Source organism: Falco biarmicus, chromosome 10 (genome assembly GCF_023638135.1).
Source record: "Falco biarmicus isolate bFalBia1 chromosome 10, bFalBia1.pri, whole genome shotgun sequence".
In the NCBI taxonomy this organism is placed as follows: Eukaryota; Metazoa; Chordata; class Aves; order Falconiformes; family Falconidae; genus Falco; species Falco biarmicus.
The window spans coordinates 15,020,250-15,037,326 of NC_079297.1; the positions used below are offsets into that span (position 1 = coordinate 15,020,250).

Here is a 17,077-nt window from a genome sequence, read left to right on the forward strand (position 1 = left end):
ACCAGCCACTCTCCAAAGGATGGAGCAGTAAAATATTCAGCAGAGCCCCTAGCGTTTATCACACCGTAAATCTGGGCTTTCAACAGCTTTACAACGCTGCAGGGAGATGGGAGAGAACAAAACGCTGCTCTGCTTCATCAGACACAGCCTGCGTGTGCCAGTGCCCCCAGCACCAGGGCTGCCAGGGGACGGACCCCCAGCCCCACTTGCAAGGGGCATGAGGACAGAAGCAGGGGGCTTACGTGGGCAAGGGCCCCCCCGACACTGGGCAGGGAGGCTCAGGCACCCCGGGATGGTGCTGGCTCTGAGGCAGCGTATTTCAGTGGGACAGTGATGGTGCAAAGGGGCGAAATGTACCTCCAGCACCAGCTCTGCAGAAATACGGCAGCCACCATCCTCTGGCGCGGTACCTCGGCACCGTCCCCCAGCACGGTCCCCCAGCACGCTGGGGTCTGCCGCTGCCTCTGAGCTCAGCCCGCAGCTGGGTTGGCATGCAGCACGCTGATCCTCATAAGGAGTACCAGTCCTCATCCTTGTCCCCATCCCTGTCCCCAGCACCCTCCACCAACCCCCGTCTCCCAGCGGGACCCTGCCGTGATTGCAAAACAAGCAGCAAGGGGAGGAAGTTATGATTGCACTGTTTGCACAGCGCTCGGATGCATCTGGCAAGGCGATCAGCCGGCAGCACATGGCACAACGCAGGGGCACGGGTACAGCGAGCCAGCCCCCCACCCCATGCATCCCCTTGTGCTTTAACACACGTGTGTGCGGCCTTTGCACGTGTGCCATGTCCTGCCTTGTAGTGTGCCCAAGCGCACGCACCGCATCCCCGCAACTGCCTCGCTCCCCGTCCGGGCGGGCTTGCGCAAGGCGCGGGGCCCGCGGGCGAGGTGGGGGGTGGCAGGGTGCCGACCGGCTGCCAAGCGGCTGGCACAGCACAGGGGGGGCCCACAGCGGCAGCGGCTGCTGGAGCCACATCAGAGCGGCCCCCCCGGAGCAGCCGGGAGCGTGCGGTGCTGCCCTCGAAGGAAATGCGCTCACTCCCATGTGCTGCACACTTGGGTTCGCCTCGCTGCTATTTTTATTTGACTTTTCAGGGCCCGTTTCCTTTTTCCGGCTGTTTTTGCTGTGATTCCACCATCGCTTCGACCTCGCTTTTCCCCTCCCTCCCTTTTGCCTCTTCCTTCACTCTTTCCTTCCTTTCCATGCACTCATTCCTACCGCTGCACCGGGCTCCCTCTCCCCCCTCCCCGCAGCCGGTGCTCACAGCAAGCTCCTGCCGAGTGTGCCAGTGCCAGTGCACCCCCAGGACCACCAGCATGTGCCTCCCACCGCCGCTCGGGTGCTGAACCGGCAGCACCGGGCACAACCTCCCCTATTGCCTGGCCTGCAGAGGCAGCTGGGGGGAGATGCTGGGGGGGTCGCAGGCAGCACACGGTGATTTCCTGGCTCGGTGGCTGTTGCTGCCTGCGAGGAAAGGGTAACGAACGGGGCTGGTTATTGCTGTTTTATCTGGGACGGTGCTGATGAGCTGGTGGAGAGGAGAGGACTTTGCTCCAGCCTTGACACAGAAAAAGGCAGCGAGTCACCCTGTCCCAAGCCACCAAGTCACCCTGTCCCAAGTCACCGTCCCGCTCGCACTGTTGCACGAGCCACTGCATCCCACGGGGACCCCAGCCCCATCCACGGGATATCAAGCATCAATAGGGCTATTTCGGGATGCTGGAGGGATGCAGGGGGTGTTGTTACATTTGGGGACGGTGGTTGGGATGAAGCATGGAATAAGAAAGAAAACCTGAAGCTGAATCAGTGCAACCCCCCCGTGGAGGCAGCAGAAAGGGCAGGAGGAAAAGAAGGCAGTGCTTGTTCCTGAGGAGGAGGATGGAGCTGGGAGAAAGAGCCCAGGCATGGTGGGACTGGCCAGGGAGGAGCATGGCAGCAGATGCAGCTCCAGGCGGCCTCTGGCATCGGGCTGTGCTGAACCGTGGCTCCCCAGCGGGACCCCGGTGCCAGCCTGCCCCATGCCACGCAGCCGGCATCTCCAGGGGCCTCATCCTGCCAGTCACCCACAGGCCATGGAGGGAGCCAACAGGAGCAGCACCCCCAGCCTGCGCCCCCCTACTCTCACTCCCAAACCAGGGTCCCTGTCCTGCCCCATCAAACATGGGGCCCTGCCAAACCCTGCCAAACCCTGGGGGCCCTGGGGTGGGCCCTCTCCTCCCCACCCCTGGCAATGCAGCCCCCCTCCCAGCTCCTTCCAGCCCAGGTCTCAGAGGCCGGGGGTGGGCAAGGACCCCTGAGAATTCCCTGCCCACCCCTTCCCGCAGCCCCCCACCCCAGCCAGCTGCTTGAACTCCCAGAGAAGCCCCCAAGGAAAGGTGCCCCCCATCAAGGTGGGGTGGGGGTCACACTCATTGGCAGCACCCACTGCTCCCCACCAGCTGCAGCCCGGACTGGCCCGGTGATGGTGGCCGAGACCCCAGTGGGCACGGGCCCCGGGGATGCTGGCGTGGCTGTGGTCCAGGTGGCCGCCTGGCCTTGACCGTGGGGACCCCCAGCCGTGGGCAGCCGTCCGGCGCCGCTCAGCGCGCACAGCCCACTGCTGCCATCTCGTGTCCTCCTCCGATGTCCCCACAGCCACGCAGCCGGGGCTGGCCCCACTCACCGCCCCACTCACGGCTGGGACAGCGTCTGCCCGGGTGCGGAGGGGCTGGGGAAACTAAGGCAGGGGCAACACGAGGCCACCCCCCAGCCGCTGCCCCAGCCCTGCCCACGGCTTGGGGAGGGGGAATGGCCCCCCAGAAAAGCAGCTCCTGTAGCAGAGCCTTGTCCTCCACCGCCCATGCACCAGTAGAAGTGTGCAGGATGGGGCCCCGTGGGCCTGGGATGCAGGTGCGCTGGGCAGGGGCAGGATGTTGTGGTGCCCATTGCTGCTGCGTGCTCCTTCCTGGGCTTGCACAGCCCCTGCACCCTGTCCACATCCTGCACCCTGTCCAGACCCTGCACCGCACCCGGACCCTGCACCCTGTCCAGACCCTGCACCACGCCCGGACCCTGCACCCTGTCCGGATCCTGCACTGTGCCCGGACCCTGCACTCTGTCCGGATCCTGCACTGTGCCCGGACCCTGCACCCTGTCCGGATCCTGCACTGTGCCCGGACCCTGCACCGTGCCCGGACCCTGCACCGTGCCCGGACCCTGCACCGTGCCCAGACCCTGCACCATGCCAGCCCCATCCACAGCACGAAAGCCCCTGGGTCACCAGCTAAAGCACCCAAAGGGCTTCCAGGGAAGGAGAGGTTTTATTTCTAGCTTCCCAGAGACTCTTTGTCACCCAACAGGGGAGCAGGGACCCCAGCTGGGGTGCTGGCAGAGCATGGTGACAAGGGAGGATGCACCTCAGCTCACGGAACCCCTCATCCCTCTGGGCTCAGCGCACTGGGGGGTGCCAGGGCACCCGTAGTGCCAAGCAGCCAGGTCCCTCCATGGTGCTGCCTGTCCCAGAAGCTGAGCCCTGGTCCTTGAGCCCCCACAGCTGCCTGGGGTTTTGCTGTTTCTCTGCAGGCACCAGCGTTCCCCAGACTTCCCTGGGCACCCAGCAATGCACCCTGGCTTCCCCATCCGCCACAGGTGCCCGGCTGCTCTGCATGTCCCGGCAGTCCAACAGGGACAAGTGTCCCTCTCCGCAGCGTGGCCACCCTCAGAGCCTTGTGGATGCGCAATGCTCCCGCTTCCAGCAGAGCCCTCAGAGCCACGGCTCCACACGTCCTCTTTCTGCCCCAAAAAGCAATCGCTGTCCCCCAGAAAGCAGCAGGTGATGCAGGGCCAGGAGCATCACAGAAATCCAGCACCTCGCCTCCTTTTTTCAGCACTTCCCCCTCTTCTCCCCCACATTTCTGGTGTTCCAGCTTCCCACCACAGCCATCCCATGGCAAAACAACCTGCCAGCCCCCACCACATGAGATGGAGCCGATGCCCAGGTACCACTTGAAACAGGAGGACAAATTCAACTTGGGCATCCACGGGTAGCACCTCTTGCTGCCTTCAGGGTTGAATTTACCCCAGGTTTCCAAACAAGACTCCAGCAGCCATGGTGCTGGAGCACTGTGTCTCTCTGGCACGTGGCAAGGGTGTCCCTACGAGTCCCGGGCGGCACGGTGGGGTGCGTGCAGGGCATAGAGCTTCTCCCAGCAGGTCACCAGCCTCTCTGCCTTCCTCCCAATCTCCCGCAGCTGCTTCCTCCTGCCACCAGGTCCCCTGCGCCGGGGCTGTGCCGGGATGCGCGGTGGGCTCTGCAGTTGGCATGACGAGGGACCAGAAATACCCTCTCACCATCACACAGGTATTAGGCAGGGGGACAAAAGCCACAACCTGTGGGGTCTGCGTGGGCAAAGCTGCAGGCTGGGGTGGCTGAACTGCCTGTGGCCATGGCAAGGATGTGCTCTTGGGTCCCCAGGGTTCCCCAGAGCTGTCCGTCCCCACACAAGCTGGCAGCATGCACCCCCCAGCACATCCACGGCCAGGGCATGTGGCCAGCTTGGGTCTGCAGGCAGCTTTCCAGGCCAGCAGCACCCCTACCCACACCAGCAACCCCCAGACAGGGCTGGCTCCGGCTGGGGTCCCTAGCAGTGGTGGGCAGGACCACCCCAGCACCACGCCAGAGCCAGGCAGATCCGGGGAGCCGGTGCTTCCATGCCAGGGGCTTTCCCCACCGGTTAATGAGTTGCTGAGCTGCCACAGGGATCCTCCCGGCTGGGGTTTCCCCAGCAAAGCCCCGGGATGCTGGGGAGCCCAGAGCAGCCCTCTGGGGAGAAATCCCAGTTCCTGCCTACAAGTACCCAGGAGGGAGGGCAGGACTGGATGAGCCCACCCACCAGGTGCACATCCCGCCAGGACAAGGCTCTTCGTTCCCATCAGCCATGGCATTGCTTGGGAGTTGGTGGTAAAACCCCACCAGCCTGTTCCATGCTGCCACAGCCAGACTTCCCTCCCCAGCCAGTTTAAAGCTCCCCGGGATGTGCTATCAGCATCCCCCAGCCACAGACACCTGGGATGCTGCAGGAAGAGCCTGGAGACTCCTCATGGACAGCCAGGAGAGCAACAGGGCAGGCTCTGCCCGCAGCCCACATGGTGGGGAACTGGGAGCCACTGGGGTGCCTGGGAAGGGGCAGGGCTCCCACCTTGCTGATTTTCCTGCAGTTCTCCCTGAGCACGAAGTCGGTGTTTCTGGCCACTTTCCGCACTGCCAGCTCCTCGGGGCCACGCAGGCTGCCGGCCGCCACCTCCCGCAGAGACATGCTGATGTTGTAGATGGACAGCAGGATCTTCTGGTCCTGGAGAGGAGGGAAAGACACAGCCCCAGGGAGGGAAGGGGGCTCGATGGCTCTCCAGGGTCTCAGCCCACATGACACCCCAGCCCTGGGTCCCTTGGTGCTCACCTTGTCCGAACGACAAGCTGGCCCAGCCCTTCCACTCCTGTCTGCCGACCCGCTCAGGTTTTTCTGGAGCAATAAAGGAAGAAGATCAAGCATCCCAAAGCCTCAGTGCCTCCTACATTGGGCAGGGATCCCCTGCTTAAACACAGTACTCTCCCCAGTAATGCCAGCAAAGTGGCCAGGACCATATTAAGCTTCCAGGCTCACCCCTCCCCACCCAGACCCCACAGCAGGGCTGCATCCAGCTCAGTAGCATCCGCTGAGGTTGAGGGCTGGGGCCCTGGGCAAACACACCCCCCCTCCCTGCTCACCAGGTTCTGGATCTCGTGGAAGATGACCGCACGGTACTGCCGGAGGATTTTGGCGATGCTGCACCTTTTGCCTCTACTCAGCACAGCGATGAGCAGGAGGAGCAGAACAGTGCAGGAAAGCACCCGGGGGAAAATCTGCACAATGAAAGGCTCAGTATCAGCCGGGGATGAAGGGATGCTCTGGGATCTGCCTTCAGCCCCTTGCCACAAGCCCCCATCAGAACTGTCCCCTGTACCTGAAGACACAGCATGTGCAGGAGGAGCTCAGCCATCTCCCCCAGAGGACACCCTCCCAGCTGGGCAAAGCCCTTGAGAAACTGCCCCAGCTGGAGCCCAGCCCGGGCAGCACTGCCCATGGCGCATGCTGAGCTCTCCCCAGTGCCAGCAGCTAAGTACCTGGCACAGATATGTACTGGGACCTTTGCAGGCCTATAGGGTCTGTCCCCAAGCTTTCTGCCCCAACAGGGTCCCCAGTAGCTCCCCACCTTGTGGCATTTCAAGGCCAGACCCTCAACCACCAAAACCCAAAGGGAGCAGAAAGGGATGTGCCCAGCTCTCTGGTGAGGAGCTGGAGGCAGGGAGCTGGGGAGACGGAAGCAGGGAGCCATCTGGCTCCACACCAGCCAACCTCCACCCTCAGCACAAAGGGCTTGGGGCACCCTTGGAAGGATGCTCTCCGCACCGCCACAAACCCCACATCAGTCCTGCGGCATTTTTCCAGCTCCCACGCAGCCCCCGCTCATCCCGGGCTCAGGCACCCTCACCCAAGAACCAGACAGAAGCAGCACAAGCTCCTGCTCTCGCCAGCGCGTCCCAGCTGCCTCCGAGCCTCCCGGCTCCAAGCCTTCCCGGCAGCCCTGAGCCGGGGAAACCCAAGTGCTGACATCTGAGCTGGCGGGGGAGTACGGGGAGGGGGCGGCCGGACCCTCCGAGGGATGAGTCTGGAGGCTTTGAAGAAAAGCCAGCACAGCCTCAAGTGATCGGGACTGGGATATTTGAGCAGTCCCACAGCAGCAGGGTGCGGACGGGAAGCCCGATCCATGCACAGCATCTGCCAGGAAAGGAGCCCGACAGCTCTCCACGTCTCCGCGTCGCTGAGCACTGGCACAGTGCTGGGGCCCCATCCTGGCACTGGGGCACTTTGTATCACCTCCTTTTTGCAGGAAATGCCCCCAAAATCCCCCGCAACCACCCTGGGTGTCAGGTCTGGGCAGGCAGAAAGCGGCTCAGCTCCTTCCAAATATGCAACCCCTGTGCTGCGGCCAAAGCGCGAGCGAGGAAGAGGCCGGCAGCTCTGCCTGCTGCCAGCATCTGCCTGCCCCAAGCCACAGCTCGCACCTCGGCAGGTCCACTGCCAGCCCAGCCGCACCTGGCTCTCAGGCTTGGCCTTTCACTCAGAGAAGCCAGAAGGAAGAAGTTTCCTTGCTGAAGTCCAAGCCCAGGCAGATGCCATCCATCCTGCCCTTCAGTGGGAAGCTGGAGGCTTTGTTTGTAAAACCTGCACCCACTCCATGCTCCCCACTCGGTGATGGACTAGTCCTGGCTACAAAAGGGGGAGGAAACCTTTCCCCACCGGTTCCTGCAGCTCAGCAGGAGTGATGGGGGTTTAACACGAAGTGAAACCCAACACGCCGCAAGTCTGGGAACCCATGGACGCAGGCGTCACCTTGGAGCAGAAGAGCGTGCGAGGAGATGAGCAAATCCATGTGTAATCAGTAAAAATCCCATTGGTCTCTTCAGCTTCATTAATCGCCGCACGCCTTCCAGCAGAGCTGCACTGGGCCCCGTCTGGGGGCCAGGAAGGGCAGGGAAGAACCTCCCCGCGCTGCTGGCTTTGCTTTCTGCAAACCCGCAGAGAGATCTCACCCTGGAGGTGATTCAGCAACCAGCCGAGGGTATAATCCTCAGGGACACCCAAGGAGAGCGCTGCTTCTAGGAGGACACCCTGTGCAAAGTCTAAGGGTTGCTTTCAGGAAGCCTCCTCCACCGGGAAGACAAGGCCATGCGATTTTACCATTAAACTGGGAAGGACTTCCCTCAAGTGGCTTATTAAACAACCGGGACCAAATTCCAGGAGAAAGCACACCATTTCCAGCACTTCCAGGCAGCCGAGCCTGGCACTGGACTCTCAGTCCTTAGCACGGGAGGAAGCGCAGCCTGCGGTCAGAGCAGCTCAGTGAGCCCCCCGGGCCGGGGGCTCAGGGAGGGCACTGGGTGCTCCCAGCACCCCCGGAGAGCGGGGAAGCAGCGGTGACAAGAGAGGGATGCAGGGAAAGATGAAGCTGGCAAATCCCGGTCCCCGCCATTGCTTCCCACCCTCAGGGAGGCGGAAAAGAAGTTGAGCGGCTGCTTTAGGGTTATTCCTTCTGCTGCCCTTGCTCCCAGCTCCCGGGCTGGCATGTCACTTCCCAGGGGAAGGCTGGCAGGGAAGGAGCAGCCAGGGAGCATGGGCGCAGGACGGCCACAGCCTGGCAGGGAAGCTAATCTCTTCCTCGGCTCTAATCCTCCAGCAAATACGAGGAGATAAGGGAAATCACCATTATTGACAGAGCAGCTCCCGGTGGCACTCCTGCTAGCCCCAGCCACCCAGGCAGCCAGGGGCAACGGCCGGCCGCCTGCCCGGGCACCCTGCTGGGGTTCCCAGGTCCTTCCAGCCAGATGGACCCAGTCCCAAACACCCTCCTACCCAACAGGACCCTGCCACCACCCTGAGCCCCAGCACCTGCCACAGACCCGGGCAGGGATGGACCCTCCATCCTCCCCTGGGGGACCAGCCGGGTCCAAGCCCCATCCCAGCCACAGCAGCCAGATCCCAGCTGGACCGTAGCCCCTTCCCCAGCATCTTCCAGCTCCATCCCACCGCCAACCGGACCCCAGCCCCATCCTGACTCGGCCCAGCCCCATTCCCACCAGTCTGAGCCCCTTTCCCGGCGGACCGGCCGCCCTAAGCCCCATGCCAGAGAACCAAGCCTCGTCCCCATGGATCCCAAGCCCCTTCCCGACTGCTGCGAGTCCCGCCCACCCCCCCCCCGCACCGAGCCGACCCCACCCCAGCAGTACGGGGGGCTCCGGGCCAGCGCCCCCCACCCCCGGGGCCGTGCGGCGGGGCGTCCCGGGCCGCCCCCCGCCTCGCCAGCCTCGTGTGGGGAAGGGGCGGCGACCCCCGCGCACTCACCATGGAGCCCCGCGGGCGCGGGGGGGGCCGCCGGTGCGGACCCTGCGGCGGCTCCCGGGGACCCGGCCCGGCGCTGCGCCGCGTCCGCTCCGCCGGGGCTCGCGGTTTGAACTTGGCTCCACGGTGGGAGGGGACGGGCCGGGCCCGGGCACATCGCCGGCGGCCCAGCCCCGGCCCCCCCGGGGGAGCGCTGCCCTGCGTCGCCCCCCGCCCGCCCGCGGCCCCGGCGGTGACCCCCCGGCGAGCGGGAGGGGGCCCCGCTGCGGGCGAGCGGTGGCCGCAGGGCCGGGGCAGGAGGGGGACCCAGCCCCGAGGGGCGCCGGGGGGGCGCACAGGGACCGCGCCGCCCCGCTCTCACCCCCCAGGGACCCAAAGCGACATGTGTCCCCACCACAGAGCTGGGCTGGGGCAGCCCTTCGTGCCCCACAGCCGTGCCCAGCACCCCCAGCCGGGCTGCCTCCTGCGCCCCACAGCCGTGCCCAGCACCCCCGGTTTCCCCTCCTGCCGGCAGGCGCAATGCCATTTCTGGGTTCGCCGTCAGTGGCCCATCAGCCCCAACAACTGCACAGCGCGCGTAGCAGAAGTGACCATCCAGAGCGAGACCCCTGCAATACCTACGCGCATGCTGTCCCCGCGCTTCCAGCTTCCCCTCCGAATTTTGAACGGGCACGTCAGCATCAGCACGCCAGCCCAGGCACGGAAAACTGCCCTGACTCAAGTTCACTTGCTTTTGTATAGGATAAAATGGGAAAAAATGAACTGACAGCAACAAGGCTCCACTGAGGAGTGGAGGGCATGTGGTTTAGTAAGAGAAATGGTTGAATAATCAGGCTTCTGCTTGGCAAGAATGGGCAAGAATGTTCTTCCACGTGAAGTGGGAACGGCGGTGTACACAACAACATACCGCTGCAGACAGGACCCATATAACTTGTTTATTGAGCTCCATATATAGTTAAAATTCGTAGGTGCCATAATCCATTTAAAAAACACGAAGACATCTACAAACATTAAAAGGCTCCAAGATTGATGAGCCCTTTTACCTAAAGAAAATAATAAAATAAAAAATCCCAAACCCCAGGGACATAACCACCACCCTGGCCAGGGGAAGGGGAAGCTGCAGGTACAAAAAAGCTGGTGGCAAAAGGAGCTCAGAGCTGCAAGGATGCAGTGCAGCACCCAGCAGAGCTCCCAGCACATCCCGGTGTGCAGCGCTGGAACCAACCTCTTCCTCTCACCACCCACGAGGAGCAACTCCAGCAAGTCCTTCCCATGCATTTTCTCAATCCCAGGGCTCTTGGGTAGCCTTTCCCAACAAACCCCTAAGGGATGTGGTGCCGCCACCCAAGCAAGGGGCAGGGGAAGCACACGGATCCCAGTCGGTGGGTGCACACACAGTATCTGGCGCAAGGGAGATGCTCCAAGCACAAGCTGGGAATTTCTCCAGTGAGAACAGCCATGCCACTGCGGTTCCAGCCGTCCCTCCCCACCTCAACTCCGCAGCCACCAAAGGAGAGCACTGCAGGGCAGAGGAATTCACGCGCCACTGGCACCCAGCTCTCCCAAGCACACTGCTGTGCTAGGAAGGGCCACAGCAACTGAAAAGCCTTGTTCCCTTCCCAGAGAAGTGGGACACAGCTCCCATGTCTGAGCACTTACACAGATCACCTTATGGAGGAAGAGTAAAAGCCACGTGAGAAGCTGAAGAACAGCATGCATTGAAAACTATTTTTCGACATTTCATTTCTCCCGTAGTTTCTGGCTCAGTCTTGAAATCCCTGTCCAGCCATGTTCCCCTCCCACATCTACCCTCTCCTTTTCACAACAGCAATGTGTCCATTCTGCTCCCTGAACTCCCTTCCCCCTTGCATCAGCCCACATACAGGAAGGGTGCCGCATGAAATCCCTGAGTCTCTCAACTCCCAACATCTCTCACTCACCTTTGGGAAACTACAATTCCACGGGACATCCGTGATCTACACCCTCCTTAATGCAAATGCAGCTTCACATGCTTTCACCAACTATTCCAAGAGAAAGCACAAGAGTTTCCGTTATAAACGGAGAGAAAAACAGGCTTTTGCTTCAAGACCAACCGTTGCTACTTTGATGTTAAGAGACATGGCTTCTCATTCTTTTTGGCAAAAGGCTGTAGCACAGCCTGGTGTAAGCACCACTGGCAGATATGCCCCTACAGTGGTGGGAGCCTGATAAGTTCAAAGGTTTCTGCTATCAGACCCACTCTTCCCAGAGTCAAAGGGCAAGACCACATTAAAAGAGAACATAAGGAAACAGAAAAAAAAACCCCAAGCTGTATTTTATACATACTAATGTCCAAAAAAGTGATAAGAGGTTTTGACCTCCAACTAAATACATGATATAACGCACACACACAGACCTGGATACTTTTGCTATATTCTAACACATAAGACATTAAGTTTCATTCAATAATCACAAGAAAGTCAAGTTTTTGGAGGTCAAAATAATACAGATCACAAGTGTAGAAAATTGAAGACAGTTTACAAAGGGTCCCAAACACAGAGCTTTTCCTCTCACTAATTTGCTTTTTCCACCTGTGCTTGAAAAGCATCATCCCAAACATCCCAACTGAAAGCAGTTGCCACCATAAAAGTGTGCAGTCTCTCGATGACTCTAAATAAATGTTGTTCCTTCAAAAGGGCCTTCAGGGACCGCAGGATTTTGCCTTACTTCAAAATACCACTGCCTTTAGTGAAATCAGACACCTAAAAGAATAAGGTTATACTATATACATCTAAAAAAATCAAGGAAGAAGTTTCTAAAAATATGCTCTTGAATTTCACAAAATGCTCCATCTGCTCAGGTTTGAGGAATACTTCTGAGTTGTGTTGCAGCCTGCCAGAAGACCAAGCTAAACCAGGCTTGTGGCAAAAAACTCAAAAAAAAGAAGGGGGTAAAAAAAAAAGGGGGGGGGGGGGGGGAGGGAAAAAAAACAAGAGGGGCCAGCACAGCCCAGTCCTTCCCCTGGGCTGCTTGTCTTCCCCCGACAGAACTCCACTCGTCTCCTTCAAGGATGTTCAGTGAGCTCAAACAGCAACAAACGAGATCTGCTGACAAGGAACCAGCACCAGACGGGCCAAACATGACAGAAACTGCACAAACGGGGACAGGACGGGAACACATGCTAGGGAAGAAACCAGAGGCACTGCCAGATACCAGAATTCATACAAGCACTAATTAAAGCTTGTATTTACAGGGGGGATTCAGGCATCAAAACGCCAGTGGAGCCCCACAAGACCGCTCGTCTCTCCTACATGACACCAGCAACAACGTTCAGAGGTGTTGCAGAAGCCGATGACCGCGTTGTGTGAGCCAAGAGCACTATCGCTGGGAACAGAAGGAAGTGGCTTTTCTTTTTGGAAGATCTTTCATACCACCACCGACCTCCTGTCCTCCAAAATCTGTACCACCATAAGGGCGAACGCACCAAAAGCAGGTAAGCAGACAAGTCCTACAGAGATGATTAACGCAGCTGAAACCAGCACACTCTAGAAGGTATTTTTAAGCTTGGCTGCCACAAGCACAAGAATCTCTCCGATCTTTTTCTGCCAATTCTCTATGTCCTTGGAGACATCACACCAGAGCTCTCCGTGGCGAGGTTCGGCATTCTCACAGCGCTTCCTCACCTCTTCTTGTTGTTCCTATAAGGAAGAGAAACGACAGTTTGCAAGTCTCTTAACACCCTGGTTTGTTCCAGCACAGAGCCAAAATTTTAACAATTCCCTCGCCAATTCAAAACACTCTTCCAAAGCTTCTGGTGGGTGTTTTGGTTTGGTTTGTTGGGGTTTTGTTTGTTTTTTAAAGGCAGTACAGAAGCCTGAGTCAAAATTCAGAGGCAGCAGCTCTCCTGCCTTGCTGAACAAACTGGCCAAATTACAGTCAGGCAAGTTTTGACTACACCAGAGGAACTGCAGAGAAGCTTCCTTTGCATTACCACCTGCAGGAGATCAGTCAAGTGAGAGGTCTCTCTGCAATCAGAAGGTAAACACTCCCATTATTTCAATAATATCAGGCAGTAAAAAACTGCCATAAGGGATTAGAACAGACTGTTCCTCTGGCTGTGTTCACGTGCAACCTGTGCTTGACACTTGTGAAGAAACAGCACTAGTTACACAAACCCAGCGCAGCAGTTACAAGAAAGTCACCTACAAGAAAGCTTGTATTTTACAGAAGAAAGGTTTCACAGATTTTTGCACAAACTAGCATAACTGTGGACAGCAAAGCAGCCTGAAAGACAGATCGGCTAACGACAGAGCCTTGAAAGAGCCACCACACAGGCCTGCTCGTGCTCACTCATGACCAGGCACGACAGCCATAGCCTCATCTGAGCCACACAGGCAGCAGCAGCAGCGTGCCCAGCCCAGCACCGCAGCCATCCCCAGGGCCAGGTACCCAACACCAGCCAGAGATCCCTGCTGCCTTCCCCAGCTCCCTGCTCCCAGGGACGCACTCACCTCTGTGCCATGCTGGAGCTCAAATTTGTAGAAGAAAGCCCAGGCATCCCCCAGGTCTGAATCTATTTTCACTGTTCGGTGGAACCATTCTCTGGCCTTGGTTATTTTACGCTCACTCCAGAACAGCCTGTTGAGAAAAGCAAAAGTGAGTCAACAGTCTCTTTTTAGAGGAACGTGCCAACCTGCAAGCACTCCCAACTTAGAGGCTCTACAGATATCTCAATTCTTTGCTCTCCCAAGGAGGAAACAGCACAGCTTTTGTGGGCACCTGCTGACTGACCTTCCCCTGGAAGGAAAGAGATCCAAGAGGACCAAAAAGACCATCCACCACCTCCTCTTCACTCTCCCCTAGTGAAGCAGGTGAACTTGGTGCCAAGAAGACACGGACAACCCTGAGAGGCGGAAATATTACTCTCTGAGCCCAATCTTTGCTAACTCAATTGCTTAATTTTGCTGTTGCAGATTTGGTGTCTGAAGAGACAGGATCATATGCCCTCATCTCCTCCTCCTCCCATTTATTATTTCAAGTTGATTTTAGCCTCTAACAACTAAGTAACTTTGAAAAGGTGAAAATGGCATGCAGGTTCCTAGAGCCACAGTTGTGTGCAGACACGCGTTCACATCCACAAAGCACAGTTTAGGGGAGCAGACCTAGCTTGTCAGCTCCACTTTACGAGGAAAGGTGAGCACGTAAGCTTCCACACTCAAATCTCATCCTGGCACCCAGCCTGGCTGCTGCCATTTCATAAAGGTACTCACGAATTCTGAAATCTCTCCCCAGTAATTAACCAGCTGAGTCAATAGACTCTTGGTTTCACTCCTTTGCAGTAAAGAGTTCATTTGAGCTAGTAAGGTCTTTATCAGATCAGACAGCCATCCCTCATAAAGAGCTTAGCCAGTCATAAAATTATACAGCTTATGTGATTGTTTTTAAGCCCTATAATACTCTTGATTGTTCCGTGTTAAATAAACTGTGATTTAAAAGAGCGCGAACAATGATAGCAGAGGCTTAACACCTGCAAGTAGTGGCCATTTTCAGCAACATATTTAACAAAAGTTTTTCACAGATGTGTGACACGATGGTATTACTGTACCTACATGCAAGTCATGATGGGAGGTGGAAGCTGTTTGTGTTGGGATTAGCTGCTAAATTCTCTGAGGCTGCACCAGAAGGGGCCTGGAAGCAGTTCCCATCAAGCAAAAGTTAACATTTTTCTCACTTGCTGCTAATGCTGAACAAGTCAGCTGTCATTATCTGGCAGAACCCAGTGTTGCAGTCACTGGAGTGTATCCTACAGTTTTCTTTGGCTTATAAAAAAAAAAAGAGTTGTGAAAGAATTGGGCAACTGTTCAGGCAAAATGCCTCCTGCATTAACCACTTCTGGTATTCACAAAGGAAGAAAAGTAAGTTTGTTCCAATCATGACTGCTGTAGAGCTGTTCGCACATCAGATCAGGAAGGATGTGGTATAAGTCAATTCTAACAGCAGTTTTTCATCACTGGAAGCCTCACAACTTGATCTAGACAAGACAACAATTCCTAGTAGATTATCTTTGCATTTCAGGGAAGCAAACTACAGTATGAGTGGTAGTCTGCATTCCAGGAAGGGCCACAATTGAAGAAAACTGACATAATAGAAATTCAGGAGGGGAGAAGAACATGACAGCACAGAATCTAGCTCAGGATTAAAAAAAAATCTGATAGAATCTAGGACAGAGAGAAAAGATGAAGAATACACAGCCACATAAAAACTGAAAAATAATCAGCCAAAATTGTCCTTATTTTTACATATACTTAAAACATCCTAAAAATCTTAAATAAGCCTGGTTCACCTGAAAGCACACCAAAAACCCTTTCAAGGGACAGAAAGCCAGCCATTTGAGTGCCAATACCCAGCCCTGGAAAGGAACTCTGTGTGAATGTATTGTCTGTGCTGCAGTCCCAGACCCACCAGAACAGCCTGAGGGCAGGTTGACATCCCCTGCTTTGAATCAAGCGAGATATTTGCACAGTTACTAGGAGACAGCTTGAGAGCTGTTACTTGCTTTGGGGCTTATTAGAGCTGCTGCAGCCAGAATCACATGGTCGTGCTTGAGCGCAGTGTTTCACCATGGATGCAGCCACACAGAGAAATGGGTATTATTACTCCATCAAGCGCAGGAACTCACTTGGCCACAGCCAACAGGACATGTGGGTCATGTTCACACTTCTTGAGAGCGTCCACACTCTTGGTCTTTCGTTGCGGTCGCGCTTCAAGGAAAATTGCTTCTGACCACAGGATTCCTTCATCAAGTCAAGCAGGAAGATTGTTTAGCGTTTTTTCTGAGATTAACCCTCCCCAACACAAGCAGTGCTACTGCCCCCACCCTGGTGGTCACCGGTATCCCAGCCTCATCCCAGATCATTCTTTCTGCATGGATAACTCATTCAGTGCTCTGAATTTTTAGCTACATGCTGGACCTTCAGTTCTGAACGCCTCTGTACCATAACCCTCCTGCAGCTTCAGTGCTCCCCACACTGCTGTGCGCTAACCCACTGCAAGCAATTGAACAAGGGAGGGCAAATCAGCCTTTCAAAAATGAAAGATAACCATTTGTCTGAATGGCAAAACTGCAGTGGCAGAAGTCCCAGAAGATGCAGAGTACACCATCTGGAAGCAGTTTCGAGGGTGCCAGAGAGCACCAGTCTTATTGATGCTGGCTCTCCACACATACGATCAAGGACAACATAGGTCCAGGAAAGCCAGGTTTAATCCCCAGCTCCTTTCACCGCTGAAAGCAAGGAAGGAAATATGCTCAGGGGAGCATGAAATCTTCTGTTTCTCATGTCAGCCAGCCACACCTGCTGATCACTTCAAAGTAAAGCCTGAAAACTCGTGTCTGCCAGGACTCTATCAAAGTGCTCTCACTTCCTATAAACTGCCCCACAGGAATATACACAAGCGTTGATGACTGCAGCGACAGATTGGAGCAGAACTCTCCTCTTCTTGCTCTTTATATATAGGGTCAAACCACATTTTCAGGCCTGCTGAGGACACAACCACCACTACATTTCAGTTTTACTCTTCATGCTGCCTGTCTACATCAGTCATAAGCAAGCAGGAATCAATTCAGCAATCAATGGACTCAAGTCTCTAGTTTACATGACCATAGGTGTCCAATAAGCTAATTTCTGCAGGCTTTTATTCTGGTTTGTAGAGCTTTAAGATAGAGTTGGAAGCGTTTTTATTTAAACAAAAACTGAGATCCTGCTGCCCATTTCCATAGCAACAGGAAGATTCTGTAAAAAAGCCTGTGGTGGCAAACACTCATTAAGCATTAGGTCATTCACAAAACAAAGTAGGACTTGGGTGGTATTGCTTTGTTGACCCACTCACATGGTGAGCAGCTTGCAATGAGTTTATCATGTCATAAAAGTCACTTATTTCCAATTACTTCACAGGGACTTAAAGCAGCCACCAACTGAACACCTTTCAAAACCTACCCTGAAGGCGAGCTAGAAAGGCTTGCCCTGCAGCAGACCACTAAGTTTTGTAGTTATGTGACACCTCTCCAAAGATGTCAACACATTTAAATAATTGTCTTCCTGCAATTCCGTCAAAAAATAGGGAAGCATTATGCACTTTCTCCTCCCATCCCAAGAGGGAAATGTTTCCACTGCTGGTTAGAA

General features: G+C 56.3%; 2 protein-coding genes across 2 annotated transcripts in view; both read right to left on the reverse strand.

The window, feature by feature from the left end:
- Window positions 1-1,048: 1,048 nt before the first annotated feature.
- Window positions 1,049-9,184, reverse strand: C10H20orf204 (chromosome 10 C20orf204 homolog). Its single transcript, XM_056355096.1, has 5 exons — window positions 8,922-9,184; window positions 5,747-5,881; window positions 5,439-5,501; window positions 5,181-5,333; window positions 1,049-4,292 (listed from the first exon to the last, which is right to left on the reverse strand). Exons 1-5 carry the CDS (start codon window positions 8,922-8,924, stop codon window positions 4,137-4,139), a joined length of 510 nt encoding a protein of 169 aa, XP_056211071.1. The 5' UTR covers window positions 8,925-9,184; the 3' UTR covers window positions 1,049-4,136.
- A 655-nt stretch (window positions 9,185-9,839) lies between these two features.
- The window catches only part of PRPF6 (pre-mRNA processing factor 6), a 28,115-nt gene continuing 20,877 nt past the window's right edge, over window positions 9,840-17,077 (reverse strand). The window contains exons 19-21 of the mRNA XM_056354335.1: window positions 15,577-15,691; window positions 13,409-13,535; window positions 9,840-12,595 (exon numbers count right to left, since the gene is read on the reverse strand). Coding sequence (XP_056210310.1) covers window positions 12,443-12,595; window positions 13,409-13,535; window positions 15,577-15,691 — 395 coding nt within the window. The 3' untranslated portion in view covers window positions 9,840-12,442. The remainder of the gene's footprint in view (window positions 12,596-13,408; window positions 13,536-15,576; window positions 15,692-17,077) is intronic.